The sequence below is a fragment of the Lagopus leucura genome, unplaced genomic scaffold (assembly GCF_019238085.1).
Source record: "Lagopus leucura isolate 7727_CA_CO unplaced genomic scaffold, USGS_WTPT01 35130-1_obj-0_obj, whole genome shotgun sequence".
In the NCBI taxonomy this organism is placed as follows: Eukaryota; Metazoa; Chordata; class Aves; order Galliformes; family Phasianidae; genus Lagopus; species Lagopus leucura.
The window spans coordinates 3,204-16,891 of NW_024964715.1; the positions used below are offsets into that span (position 1 = coordinate 3,204).

A 13,688-nucleotide genomic window follows, 5' to 3' on the forward strand; every position below is an offset into this window, starting at 1 on the left:
GCACCCCACAGCATCTCATAGAGCCCCCTAGATCCCACAGCACCCCATAGCATCTCATAGTGCCCAATAGGGCCCATAGAGCCTTGAAACACCCCACAGAGCCCTTAGAGACTCACAGACTCCCTTAGAGCCTATAGCATCCCACAGAGCCCCACGGCACCCCACAGCACCCCACAGAGCCCCACAGCAGCCCACCTGCTGGCCGGCCCACAGCACAGGGTGGCTGATGTTGCAGAGGATGCGCCCACCTCCTGGAGACACTGAGCTGCAGTGCTGTGCCAGGGACCTGTGGTGGGGCTGTGGAGCACTGGGTCAGCAGTGGGGGGTGTGTGGAGGGACCTGAGGTGGGATCTGGGGGTGGGGTAAGGAGGTTTGGGGCCATCTGATTGGGGTTTGGTGTTCTGGGGACATGGTATTCTCTGTGGTCTTGAGGGCATCTGGAGAAACTCAGGGGTCTTGAGGGCCTCTGGATGGGATTGGGGTCAGCTAGATGAGGTTTGTACTCTTGAGGGCATCTGGAATGGGTTTGGGGTATGGGGACATGCAGGAACCTATAGGAACTTGAGGAAATTTGGGGCCTTGGGGACATCTGTAGAGGCTGTGAGGATCTCGAGGGCATCTGGATGGAGATTTGGGTGCTGTAATGACATCTATGGGGTCTTGAGAACACCGGGATGGGATTCTGGGGGTTCTGAGAGCATCCGGAGGGGCTCTGGGGGGCCTGAAGGAGTGTGGGGCAGCCCCTGTGGTGTGGCGGTTCCCCCGCTCCCCGTGGGCACCTGCAGCATGGTGGCCTTGCGGTAGGAGAGTGCCTTGGGGTGCTGCAGCTCCACGTGGGCCCCATAGGCGTCCTCCCCGACGTTCTGCACGGTGACGGTGACGGTGACGTCCTCAGCGGCACCCACCACCAGCTCCTCCAGCCTATGGGGAGGCGGCAGTGGGTGTGGGGCGGGGAGGTGGGGTGCCCCGCACGAGGTGAGGCCACGGGGGAGACATACCCTGGAAAGCCGAGGGCCACGCGCAGCTCGGGCACACACTGGTTGTCCTCACCACAGTTCTTCTCGAAGGGCAGCTGGCGGCCGGCGCACATGCCTCCATCCCAGCCTCCCAGCGCACGCCCCGGCTGCATCCATTCTGCTCCATCCCCCACATCTCCGTCCCATCCCTCCATCCCCCACATCTCCGTCCTGTCTCTCCATGCGCCCCACGTTTCCAACCCAACTTTTACATCCATTCCATGTCTCCATCCCTCCCAATGTCCATCCTGAATTTCCATCCCTTCTCCACTCACCCCAACCATCTCCATTCCATCCATCCCATCGCCTCCATCCCCATCCATCCCTCTCCCCATACCAATTCCCACCCCACGTTCTCCACCCACCCCACGCACCCATCCCGTCCCTCCAATCCCATCCTATCCCTCCATCCACGCACCCCAAATTCCCACTGCAACCGTCTCCGTCCTGTCCCTCCCTCCCATCGCACCCTCTCCATCCCCATCCCACCTCCCCCCACCCCACGCTGCCATCCCATCCCATCCCACCCCACCCCATCCCATCCTTCCGTCCCACCTTCTCCAGGCGCCCACCGCAGCTCAGAACGTTTCCTGAACACTTCCCGACCGCCTCGCCCGCCCCAGGCTCCCACCCACCTCTCACCCCCCGCTCTCCCTCCCCTCTCGCCCCCCGCCGTTCCCGTACCGCGGCGCTCACGGCCCACTGCGTGTCGCGGCTGAGCGCCACGCGCAGCCCCTGCTCGTGCTGCAGCGCGTCCCCGCGCGCTTCGAAGGCCACCCGCAGCCCCACGGGGCTCAGCGTGTCTGCCGGGCAGCCCTGGGGACCCACACACAGCGCCCGTGGCGGCGGCGGCCCCGCGCGGGGCAGCTCCGCGCCCCCGGCACCCGCGCCGCACGCACCGCCAGAGCGACGCCGAAGGTCCGGCAGCGGAGCCCCTCGGCCACGTGCGCGGTCCCGTTGCTCCTGGCGCCGCCCGGCACGAAGACGGCGCGCGCGGCGCGGCCGGGGTCCAAGTGCAGGCGGTAGCGGAGGGCGGCGCCGAGGGAACCTGCGGTCGGCAGGACGCGGCGCTGCGTGGCTCCGCGGGGCGCTGTGGGGCCCGGCGGGTCGGGGGGCGTCGGGAGGGGTTGCTGGCGAGGGCCGATGGGACTCGAAGGGTCGTGAGGGCGCCCGGAGGGGCTGGGGGTCCCGCGGGTAGCCGATGGGTGGGCGCCCGCCCACGGGGGGCCCGTGCTCTCACCCAAGCTGTCACGGCTCTTCTTGGTGCCGACAAAGCATACTTCGGCTGTGGTCACTACCGCGGCCCCGGCGGCGCTCAGCTCCTCCTCCTCTGCCCGGTGGCAGTCGAGGGCAGACGTCGGGATTTCCGGGGGACTGAAGGTCACCGTCACCTCAACCTTCAGCAGGGGTGGGGACCTGCGGGGCGGCGGCGTGGAGGAGGGAAGAACGTGGGGTGGGGTGAGGTGGGAAGGGGTTGGGGGTGGGGGTCGGGGTGGGGACGCGGACAGGTTGGGGTTGAGAATGGGAATGGGTATGGAGATGGGGTGGGGGTGGGATGGGACGTGGCTGGTTGAGTTTGGGGATGGGGAGTTAGGGCTGGTGTTTGGCTGGGATTAGGGTCAGAGATGGCAATGTATGGGGCTAGGCCGTTTGAGCTGGGGATGGTATGGGGCTGGGATTGACAATGGGGCTCCGGTGCGGCACTCCCACCTGAGCAGCAGCACCTGTCCCTGTGCGCCTACGGCCAAGTCCGGCAGTCTGTCCCCCGTCAGGTCGCGGCCCCCACTCAGCGCCTGCCCAAAGTGCTGCGGGGCGCTGCGGAACGAGGAGCCTGCAATGCGCTGTGGAGGACAGAACGCATGAGGGTGGGACCCGACCTCCAAGCAGCAGCTGTGCACTGTGGGGTCTGTGGGACCTGGGGGCTCTGAAGGGCCCTTCGGGGTCTTTGGGATCTATGGGACGCTGTGGGGTTCGGTGGTTCTCAGTGGGGTGGTCCCACCTGGCTGTAGTGGTCACTTATGCCACCCTTCTCCCCACAGAAGATGTAGACGGCGCCACGCTCGTCATCCTCCATGGGAGCACCCACAGCCACATCATGCAGCCCGTCCCCGTCGATGTCCCCAAGGCGAGCAACGCTGGCCCCAAAGCGCCCCAGTGGGTGTCCGGCCTGACCCCGCAGCATCCGGTGGCACCACAGCGCACGGCCCTACAGCAAGCAACACGTGGGGGGCGCGGGGACAGGTGTGGGTCAAGGCTGGGACAGGAATGGGAATGGGAATGGGATGGGATGAAGATAGGGGTGGGGATAGGGATGGGGGTAAGGATGGGATGGGTGAGGAGATAGGGATGGGATGGGGTGGGGTGGGGTGGGGTGGGATGAGATGGAGTGTAATGGGATGGGGTGGGGTGGCATGGGATGGGATCGGGTGGGATGGTATGGGATGGGATGGGGAGGGATGGGATGGGATGGGATGGGATGGGGTGGGGTGGGATGGGATGGGATGGGATGGGATGGGATGGGATGGGATGGGATGGGATGGGATGGGATGGGATGGGATGGGATGGAATGGGGTGGGATGGGGTGGGGAGGGATGGGGTGGGATGGGATGGGATGGGATGGGGTGGGGTGGTGTGGCATGGGGTGGTGTGGGGTGGGGTGAGGATGGGATGGGATGGGATGGGGAGGGATGGGGTAGGATGGGATGGGTGTGGGGATAGGGATGGGGATGGAGTTGGGATAGGGGTTGGACTGGGGTTGGTTTGCAGTTGACTTATTGACTAGCTGAGCACCATGGGGCCGTGCTGGGGGTCCGTACCTGTGGCAGCACCGTGCAGACCTCCACGCGTCCCCCGGTGCCGTCTCCGTAGAACATGGGGACCCCCACCAGCAGTGCCACGCCATCCCCTGACCCCTCCAGAGCGCAGAGTGCTGCCCCAAAGTAGGAGCCCACCTGTGGGTGACAGTGTCAGCCTCGGGGCTCCTCCCACCCCATGCCATGCCCCACACGTCCCCCCGCCATCACCTGCCGCCCCATGGCGTCAGAGCGCAGCTCCCACTTCCCCCCGTGGGGCAGCACGAAAAGGAGCAGGCGGCCCACGTGGCGATACCGGGGGGCACCCAGCACCAGCGCCCGGAGCCCCCCCAGGGACAGAGACTCAGTGGCGTAACCTGCGGGCAGGGGGGCGGCGGGTCAGACCCATGGGGGGGGCGGCCCCGCAGCTCCTCGTGGGGTCATGGGGACATCCACAGCTCTGGGACCCCCACGGGATCGTTGCCGCACCCGAGACCCACACAGCGACAGCTCTGTCTCTGCGGGGACCCCATCATCTCCTGGACTGTCACAACGGCCCCAAGAGCCCCGTGAATGCCCTGAGACCCCCCCCCAAACTCCGTTATCCCCATGGGATCACCACCATCCCATCGCCCTCGTGAGAGCCCCGCTATCTCCATGACCCAAGAGGGGACAGCCACCGACCCCAAAACCCCCGCGGGTGGCACACTGCCCCCTGATCATCAGGAGGACTCCAACATCCCCTCGGGGATGCCCTCCACCAAGAGACCCCCATGAGGGTGCCGAGACCCCCCGCCAAACAGAGACCCCCCTGAGGAGCCCAGGACCCCACGTCCTCACCCAGGTACGCGTCGCTCGCGCCCCCGTCCCCTTCGGATGCGTTGACAAAGGCGACCTTCCCATCGGCCCCGTAGACGAAGGCCCCTCCGGCCCAGTCATAGGCGCCCACTGCTCCCAGCACCGCCCCCTCCTGCAGTGGGGAGGGTGGGGAGGGGTTGGGGGGCTGAGCGGGGCGGGATGGGGCCCTGAGGATCTCAGGTGGGCTTAGGGGTGTCTGAAGGGGGTCGAGGAGTCCTGGGGAACTCTGGCAGGTTTGGGGGCATCCGGTGGGTCCCTGTGGGTCTACGGAGCTCTGTGGCGCTCCGCGGGCTCTATGGGGCTCTGCGGCGCCTCGGGGGCCACATGGGGTTGTGACGGGCTTTGGGTCTGCGCGGACAGGCGTGTGGCGCTGGGCTGGCGGTGGGGACACTCACGGGGGTGAGCAGAGCGCTGAAGCCCTCCTGAGCCATCTCCAGCTGGAAGGAGCTCCCGAAGGCCGGCCGGGTCCCTGGGGGCACGGTGGGGTGAGCTGGGCCCCGGCGCCCCACGGGGCCGCGCCGCAGGGCCATACCTTCGATGGCGAAGATCTTGTCCTGCAGCTGCTCCTGGATGCCGCGCAGTGCCTCAAAGTTGTCCACACGGAAGACGTGCGCCTCGGGGGGGGGCGAGGCGATGGTCTGCAGCTCCGCCACCGCCTTGGGGTCCTTGAAGGCGCTGCCCACCTGCGGGGACGTCGCTCACGGTGTCCCACCGCCCCGCCGTCACACAGCCGTCCCCGAGCTCTGGGTGTCTCGCTGCCCCTGCTGCTCCCCACGCCGTCGGTGCCTCAGAGCTCGCGGGGCCCGTGCTCTGGTGTCCCAACCCTCTTGGCATCCCCACAACTTGACATCACACTGGCGTCCCCCGTGCTCCTGGTGTCACCGCAGCATGAGGTGCCCTCGCGTCCTGCGTCACCTCCGTGTCCCCATGGCCTCCATCTCACCTGGGTGTCCCCCAGAGCTTCCCGTGTCCCTGCTGTCCCTGGTGTCCCCGCGGTGCCCCCACGCTCCGGTGTCCCGGCACTCTGCGCCCCTTCTCACTGCCCCACGTTCCTGGTGGCACCTCCATGCCCCAACCTCTCAGTGTCCCCAGTGCCTCTGTGTGGAGCCCCCGCCCCTGTCGCTCTCGGTGTCCCCCCAATGTCCCTCGGGTGCCCCACAGCTACTGGCGCCCCATAGAGCCCCCTACATCCCACAGAGCCCCATGGCGTCCCATAGTGCCCGACGGACCCCACGGAGCCTCATGATGCCCCGCAGAGCCCTGAGAGACTCAGAGAGCCCTATAGAGCCCCACGGTTCTTGGGGAGGATTTGGGGGAATTTGGGGTTTGGGGATTGGCATTGGGGTTTTCTGGGGGGAGGGACTTGGGTTATGATTTGGGGGCAGTTTGGAGGAATTTGGGGCTCGTGATTTTTGGGGACGGTTTGGTGGCGAATTGGGGAGAATGTGGGTTTTGGGTGATGAGTTTGGGGTTTGGGGGATGGGGTTTGGGGCATGGTTTGGGGGGAATGAGCAGAATTGGGGCCTTTGGGTGGGTGTGGGGTTATGGAGTGGGGGGGGGGGGGGGGGCGCTTTTGGTCAGGCTTCGGGGGGGAGCCGGGGAGAATTTGTGGGGAATGTGGGGGACAGGTCTGGTTTTGGGGATTCGTTAGGGAGTTGTGGAGATGCATCGGGTGGATTTGGGATTCTTGGTTTTTCCGTGGGGGAATTGGTGCTTGGGGGCGAATTTGGGATTTGGGAGCTTTGGGGATTGGGTTTGGGGCACGGGAGATGGATTTTGTGGTTTGAGGGTTTTGAGAGGCGGATTGTGGGAGAGGAATTTGGGGCCTTTGGAGATGAATTCAGGATTTCGGGTTTTTGGGGGATGATTTGGGGAGAATTTGCAGGAATTTGGGCATTTTGGGTAAGGACTTCGAGGAGAACGCGGGCGTTCGGGGCGTTTTGAGGACGGATTCGGGTCAGGATTTGGGGTCCTGCAGGGATGCGGGGCGAGGAGCTCGGCACGCCGGCTCACCCCGATGGCGTAGCGGACGACCCCGGCGCGATCGGCCTCCGGGATGACGTCGCCGTACTGCAGCGCATCGCCGTACTTCTGCCCGTCCGTCACCACGATCAGCGCCTTGGAGGCCCCCGCGCGGCTCCCCGCCAAAACCCGCGTCCTGCGCGCAGCGGCGTCAGCGCCGGGCGGGCGGGGGCGAGGGGAGGGAAGGGGGGTGGGGGGCAGGGGGACGCACAGCGCGACGCGGATGGCGGAGGCCGTTTGCGTGACGCCGCTGCGCTGCTCCACCCCCAGCAGCAGCCGCTCTAGGTCCTCCGCCGGCAGGCGGTCGAAGTCGGGGAAGCCCACGTGCACCTCCACGCCGGTGGAGAACTGCAGCACTGCGAACTGCGGGCCGCGGCCACGGCACCCATCGTACCGCGCGCGGCCCCCGCAGAGCCCCTCAGAGCCCCTCGCAGCCCCATGGCCCCGCAGAGCCCCACAGCGCCCCGCAGCCCAACGTGGAGCCCACGTGGCCCCACGGAACCCCGCAGAGCTCCGCTCCCCTTAGCCTCCAATAACGCCCCGCAGAGCCCCACAGCATCCCACAGAAACCCACAGAGCCTCACAGGGCCCCACAGCACCCCACAAAGCCCCACACGTTACACTAGGTGCCCCATATATTATGTGGGGCAACCACAGGTACCCATAAATTTCATGGGGCAGCTCCAAACACAGCGGGACGCCCCGCGAGGGATGTCAGGCAGTGCAGAGCTGAGTCTGGGCGCCCCATAGATTCACTTGGGTAACCCAAGAATTCTATGGAGCGCCCCATAGATTCTGTGGGGCCCTGCTGCGGGGCAGCCCCATAGCACCGTGTGTCACGCACGCGGGTGTTGGTCCCACGGAAGCGTTTGATGATTTCGATGACGAATGTCTTCATCTGCCAGAAGTCAAACGCTGCCACGCTGCCGGAGCCGTCCATCAGGAACACGATGTCGGAGGACGATGTGGGGCAAGCTGTGGGCAGGTGGTGGAGCAGGTGGTGGAGTGCAGCAGTTTGGTGAGTCTCATCCAACCCGTCCCCACCCACAGATCCCACTGAACCCAACGCTGAGTCTTTGCCCCACAGATCCCAATGACAACAGCATTGGATCCTTTCTGCCTCGCGTCTGCCCCATAGATGCTATATCTGCCCCATAGATCTCAACAACAACGGCACTGTGTCTTCTCCGCCCCATGTCCACCCCACAGATCCCAGTGACAATGACATTAGGACTTCTGTGCCCCATCCTGGCCCCACAGAACCCACAGACGACGGTGCTGGGTCTTCTCCACCCCACAGAGCCCCTCTGCCCCACTGCTGCCCCCCACGTGCCCCATACCTCGTGGGGTGGTCGCTAGGGAGCCATCGAGGAAGCACAACCCCGGAACCTCCGCATTCTCCCCACACATCCGCTGCGCCATCGGGCCACAGGCCTGCACCCCACAGCATCCCACAGAGATCCACAGTGACCCATAGCACTCCATAGAGCCCCACAGCACTCCAGAGAGCCCCACAGTTCCCCATAGAGCCCCCATAGCATCCCATAGAGCCCCGGAGAGATCCATAGTGCCCCACAGAGAACCACAGTGACCCATAGCATCTCATAGAGACCAACAGCACCCCACACAGACCCACAGTGACCCACAGAGACACACAAAGCCCCATAGAACCCATTGGGCTCAACAGACCCCCATAAACCCCATAGTAACCCACAATACCCCACAGAGCTCCACAGCACCCATAGAGACCCACAGAACCCCACAGAACCCATAGAGCCCAGCAGACCCCAAACTCCATAGTGACCCATAGCACCCCACAGAGACATAAAGCCTACAGAGCCTGACAGACACCATAGACCTGTGAGAGCCCCACAGCACCCCATAGCACCCACCAGGAGCTGGGATCCGTTGGCAGCCATGGACATTCCCATTGCCATGGGACCCGTATCCAGGAGGTCTGTGGGGCAGGGAACTCCATAGCACCCACACTTGTGGAGCAGCTCCAAAACTTGCCAAAGGACTCATGTGTGGGGCAGCACCACACCACCCCCTGCCCCATAACCTCCCATTGGGACCCCCTCCGATCTGCCTGATATCTGCCCATAGGACTCATACATTGAGGCCACCCCACAACTTCCCACTCGGACCCATACATCAAGGCTGCCCCATAACATCCCATTAAGGTCCACATATAGTACTGCCCCACAACTCCCTCAGGACTCACACATTTGGGGCTGCCCCACACATGTGAGGCTACCCCACAAACTCCCCATTCAGTTCCACATACTGTGGCTGCCCCACGTCCCTCCCCCCTTCCCCGGCCCACCCCACAACTCCCCATGAGACACACATTTGAGGCAGCTGCACACCACACCATGTGCCCCACATGTGTGGGGCTGCCCCATAGCTCTCACCACCAACATCTGCATCCCTGCAACTCTTCTCCCCCACACGGCATCGATAGACACGGCCTCGGCCTCCCAAGTCCAGGGGAGCCCCAACCAGCACCCTGTGATGGGGGGATGTGGGGCTCAGTTGGGTGCTCCATAGATCCCATTGGGTGACCCACAGATTCACTTAGATACCCCTTCAATTCTATGGGGCACCACACAGATTACACTGGGTCCCCACAGATTATGTGGGGCAGTCATAGAGTCAGCAGGGAGCCCCCTAGGACATATGGGGTGCTCCATAGGTTCCATGGGGCACCACTAAATTCAGTGGGGCACCGCATAGATTAAACAGACCACCCTACAGATTCAGTGGTGTGTCCCACAGATTCCGTGGGGCAGCCCTAGATTACTTGGGGGGATAGATGGATTCAGTAGGGTAACCACAGATTCCCATAGGGTGCCCGATCGATTCTGTGGGGCAGTCACAGAGTCAGTAGGGAGCCCATAGGTTATGTGGGGCACCCCATGGATTCACATAGGTACCCCATAGATTATGTGGGCTGCCCTATAGGTCACACTGGCAACCCTATAGCTTCCATGGGGCACTGCACAGACTGTGGGGCATCTCAAAATTCAGTGGGGCACCACACAGATTCTCCAGAGCATCCCACAGGTTATGTAGAGCACCGCACAGCTTCTGTAAGTCACCCTCTAAGTTCCATGGGGTGCCTCATAGATTTCTATGGGGTGCCCTACAGATATCACAGTGGGCTCCCATTTGCCCCATGAGCCACCCAATACATTCCACGAGCCACCCCAAATATTCTATGGGGCACCCCATGTATTCTGTGGGTTGCCCCACGGAATCCTGGGGAGGCCCCACAAGCTGTGGGGCAGCTCCATACCCGTCGTCGCTCTGTGCCACACTGAGGCCGAAGGAACCAGGACCCTCAAAGGCCACAGCAGAGTCCAAGTCGAGGGCAGAGCTGCAGCTGTGGGGCAGAGCTGTGGGGCGGGGGACACCCATGGGGACCCATACAGCCCATAGCCTCCACAGAGTCCACATTGCCCCATAGAGCTCTGTAGACCCCACAGAGCCCCACAGAGCCCCATTAAGTCCCAAAGGATCCCACAGAGCCTCATAGAACTCACAGAATCCCATAGAGCCCCACAGATCCCACAAAGCCACACAGGCACCCCATGTTCCCCATTGTCCCTCTGTCCCCATATGTCCCCATGTCCTCCCCCATCCCTGTGTCCTCCATGTCCCTCCACCCCTCCATGTCCCCATGTGCCCCCGCATCCTCAAGTCCCCTGTATGTCCACATGTCCCCAATGTCCCCACATGTCCCCAATGTGCCCCCCATGTCCCCCGGTTTTCCCCATCCCAATATATCCCCCCTCATCACCCCACATCCCAATATCACCCCTCCTCACCCGACCCCCCACATTCCCATATTGCTCCTTGTGACCCTGTATCTCCACTGACCTCCAATGTCCCCCCATGTCCCCACATCCCTCCACTGTCACACCCCCTCCCCATTTCTCCCCACATCCCCACGCTCCCCCCCATCCCCACACACCCCATCCCAACGTGTTCCCAGTGGCCCCAAAAGCACCGCATTTGGCTCCAGACCTGCGCCGAGCAGCAGCAGCACCCACAGCCCCATGGCGGGGAGCAGGGAGGTCTGCCCCACACCCACAGCCCACGCGCGGCCGTGGGGGGCGGAAGTGGGGAGAGGGGGCGGGGAAGGGCCGAGAGAGCCAAAAAAGGGCAAAAGCCAAACGGGTCTGCTCCGGAACTCTGCCCCACAGCCGCCCCATAACTGTCCCACAGCTGCCCCATAGCTGTCCCGCTGCGCTGCCCTGCATCCCCAGTCCTGCAGCTTGTGTCCCCACGCCCCCAGTTCCCCCGATGTCCCCAGTGTCCCCACGGGCAAAGATGACCAGAAGTGACAGAAATGGCACCGACTGGAGAGTGGTGCTCAGAAATGGGCAGGAATGGGGATGGAGCCAAAGGGCAAAAACTGGTGGGACCGGAGCAGGATGGAGAGAGTGGGGCAGAGCAACGCCAGGGGGCTCTGGGACCCCCCGCGCCCCCCTGAGCTCAGAGCTCTGCTGCCCCAAAGGGTTGGGGGGTCCCGGGTTGGGGCTGGGGGGAAAAGGGGCAGAACTGGGTAAAGAGGGAAAGGAATGGAAGGAAATGGGGAGAAAAAGGGGAAATGGAAAGAAATGGGGAGGAGGGGGAACTGTGATGGGGGGAACGGGCAAGGAAAGACCTGAAAGGGTGGAAATGGGGAAAAAGGGGAAACGTGCAGAAATGGGGAAAGAGGGATGGAATGGACAGAGGGGGGAGGAGGCAGAAATGGGCAAAAAAAAGAGGGGAATGACAAAAAGGAGAAGAAATGGGCAAAAAGGAGCAGGAATTGTCAGAATGGGAGGGAATTGGATTGGGCAGAGGTGTGGAAAGAAATGGAAGAACATTGAGAGAAATGGTCCAAAACAGAGGCACAGAATGGGAGGCGTGGAACTCTGGGGAACGGGCAGCAGGAAATGGGCAGAAATGGGCAAAAATGGGCAGAAGTGGGCAGAAATCATGGGCAGCAAAGTGTCAAATGGGAGTGGAATGGGCGAGGAACGGAAGCAGAAATGGGCAGAATGGGGAAGGAACTGGGAAGAAATGGCTGAACGTGAGAGAGCCGCCCAGCTGTGGCACTGCAGCGCTGCCCCACAGCTGCCCCACAGCTGCCCCACAGCTGCCCCATACCTTCCCCATAGCTTCCCCACAGCTGCCCTACAGCTGCCCCATGACTCCACTGTCCCCCAGGACCTCTCCATGTCCCCACATCCCCACGCTCCCCCATCCCGGGCTCCCCCCCGCCCCCCCGCGCCCCATCCTGACATGTCCCCAGCGGTCCCAATGTCTCTGTGGGGTTGGAGGGCTGTGGGGCAGCAGAGCCCGGGGGTGTCTGTGGGCCTAGGGTGCCGGCCGCCAGAGGGAAAACGGGGGTTGGGGATTGGGGGCACTTTGGGGTTCTCCCCCATCTGTCCGTCAGACCTTCGGACTCCCCCTCCTGCCAGGGTCTCTCCCTCCACACCCCCCGCTCCCCCCAGCCCCAAAAGCACCGCATTTGGCTCCAGACCTGCGCCGAGCAGCAGCAGCACCCACAGCCCCATGGCGGGGAGCAGGGAGGTCTGCCCCACACCCACAGCCCACGCGCGGCCGTGGGGGGCGGAAGTGGGGAGAGGGGGCGGGGAAGGGCCGAGAGAGCCAAAAAAGGGCAAAAGCCAAACGGGTCTGCTCCGGAACTCTGCCCCACAGCTGCCCCATAGCTGTCCCGCTGCGCTGCCCCGTAGCTCTGCCCCACAGCTGCCCCGTAGCTGCCGCACAGCTCTGCCCCACGTCCTCAGTTCCCCGAGTGTCCCCGGCGTCCCCGTGGGCAGAAGTTGTCCAAAAGAGGCAGAAATGGCCCAAAGCAGAGGCACTCGGTAACGAAGCGCCCCTTCGAGGCGGAGTGGCGGCCGACCCGACGGGAGCGGAACGGAGTGAACGGGGCGCAGCAGCGCTGGGGCCTCTGGGACCCCCGGGACCGCCGCGCACGGCGGGAGCCCAACCCGCAGCGCCGCCAGCGAGCGCGCAGCCCCGGCCGTTCGGGGGGGGTCAAGGCCGCCGGGCGTCCCGGGCCGGATGCGGCGCTCTGCGGAGCTCCGCGGGGCTCTGCGACCGCCGCTCGTGGGCGCGGGGGCTGCGAGGAGACCGCCCACACGTGCGGTGCGGAACCCCCCCGGGGCTTCTTCCCCGTCCTCAGCGCCCGCCTGCAGCGCCGGGGGGGCACGAACTGCCCCGCACCGCTCCGCACCCCCGCCGCTTGGGCTGCGGGGCGGTTTCGCTTCCCACGGATGTGGGGCGGCCCCACGGCTATGCGGCAGCTTCCCCAATTGCTCGGGGGGGAGGGGAGGGGGGCGCGGGGCTGAGCGCCGCTTAGAGGGACCGCGGCGGCAGCGCGAGGGGAGCGGAGCCCGGCCGGAACCCGCGACCCACCCCTACCCCCCGCCGGGCGCTGCCTCCGACCCCCCCCCAGACACCCGCCGACATCCTCATCCCGAACGGATCGCACCGCCCCTGAGCGGGGGGAATTGAAGGGAAATCGGGAAAAGGGGAATGGAGGGGAAGGGGGAAACGATGGAAAAGGAGGGGGGGAGGTGAGACAGAATGCCGGGAAACGGGAAAATGGAACAAAAAGAGGAAGTGGGGAGTGGGAAAGTGGGAAAATGGAGTGGGGCTGAAGGGGGGGAAATGGGAAAGGGCGGGAAGTGGGGGGATATAAAGGGAAAAGGGCATAAAGGGAAAAGATGCAGAGGAAAGGAAAGGGAAAGTGGGAACGTGAATGGAGGAGAGAAAAGAAAGCAAAGGGAGTGGAAAAATGAGACGGGAAAATGCGGGGAAACGGGAGAAAGGGGAAAGCGGGGAAATGGGAAAAAAACAGAAATGGGTTCATGGGGAGAAATTGGGAAAGAGAGGAAAAGCAGCGGGGAGAAAAACGGGGGGGGGGGGGAAGGGGGGAAAAGAGAAAATGGCAAATGGGGAAATAATGGGGAAATGGAAA

General features: G+C 63.9%; 1 protein-coding gene across 1 annotated transcript in view; it reads right to left on the bottom strand.

Moving 5' to 3' along the window:
- The window catches only part of LOC122191827 (integrin alpha-D-like), a 15,306-nt gene extending 3,048 nt beyond the window's left edge, over window positions 1-12,258 (bottom strand). The window contains 24 exon segments of the mRNA XM_042892229.1: window positions 196-297; window positions 780-921; window positions 999-1,072; window positions 1,701-1,832; window positions 1,916-2,064; window positions 2,257-2,432; window positions 2,727-2,857; window positions 3,016-3,222; window positions 3,833-3,967; window positions 4,040-4,185; window positions 4,649-4,778; window positions 5,062-5,135; window positions 5,199-5,349; window positions 6,680-6,824; window positions 6,900-7,051; window positions 7,533-7,663; window positions 8,029-8,122; window positions 8,581-8,645; window positions 9,103-9,197; window positions 9,987-10,086; window positions 10,718-10,908; window positions 10,910-11,107; window positions 11,109-11,162; window positions 12,140-12,258. Of these exon segments, the coding sequence (XP_042748163.1) occupies window positions 196-297; window positions 780-921; window positions 999-1,072; window positions 1,701-1,832; window positions 1,916-2,064; window positions 2,257-2,432; window positions 2,727-2,857; window positions 3,016-3,222; window positions 3,833-3,967; window positions 4,040-4,185; window positions 4,649-4,778; window positions 5,062-5,135; window positions 5,199-5,349; window positions 6,680-6,824; window positions 6,900-7,051; window positions 7,533-7,663; window positions 8,029-8,122; window positions 8,581-8,645; window positions 9,103-9,197; window positions 9,987-10,086; window positions 10,718-10,908; window positions 10,910-11,107; window positions 11,109-11,162; window positions 12,140-12,258 (3,093 nt within the window).
- Window positions 12,259-13,688: the final 1,430 nt, after the last annotated feature.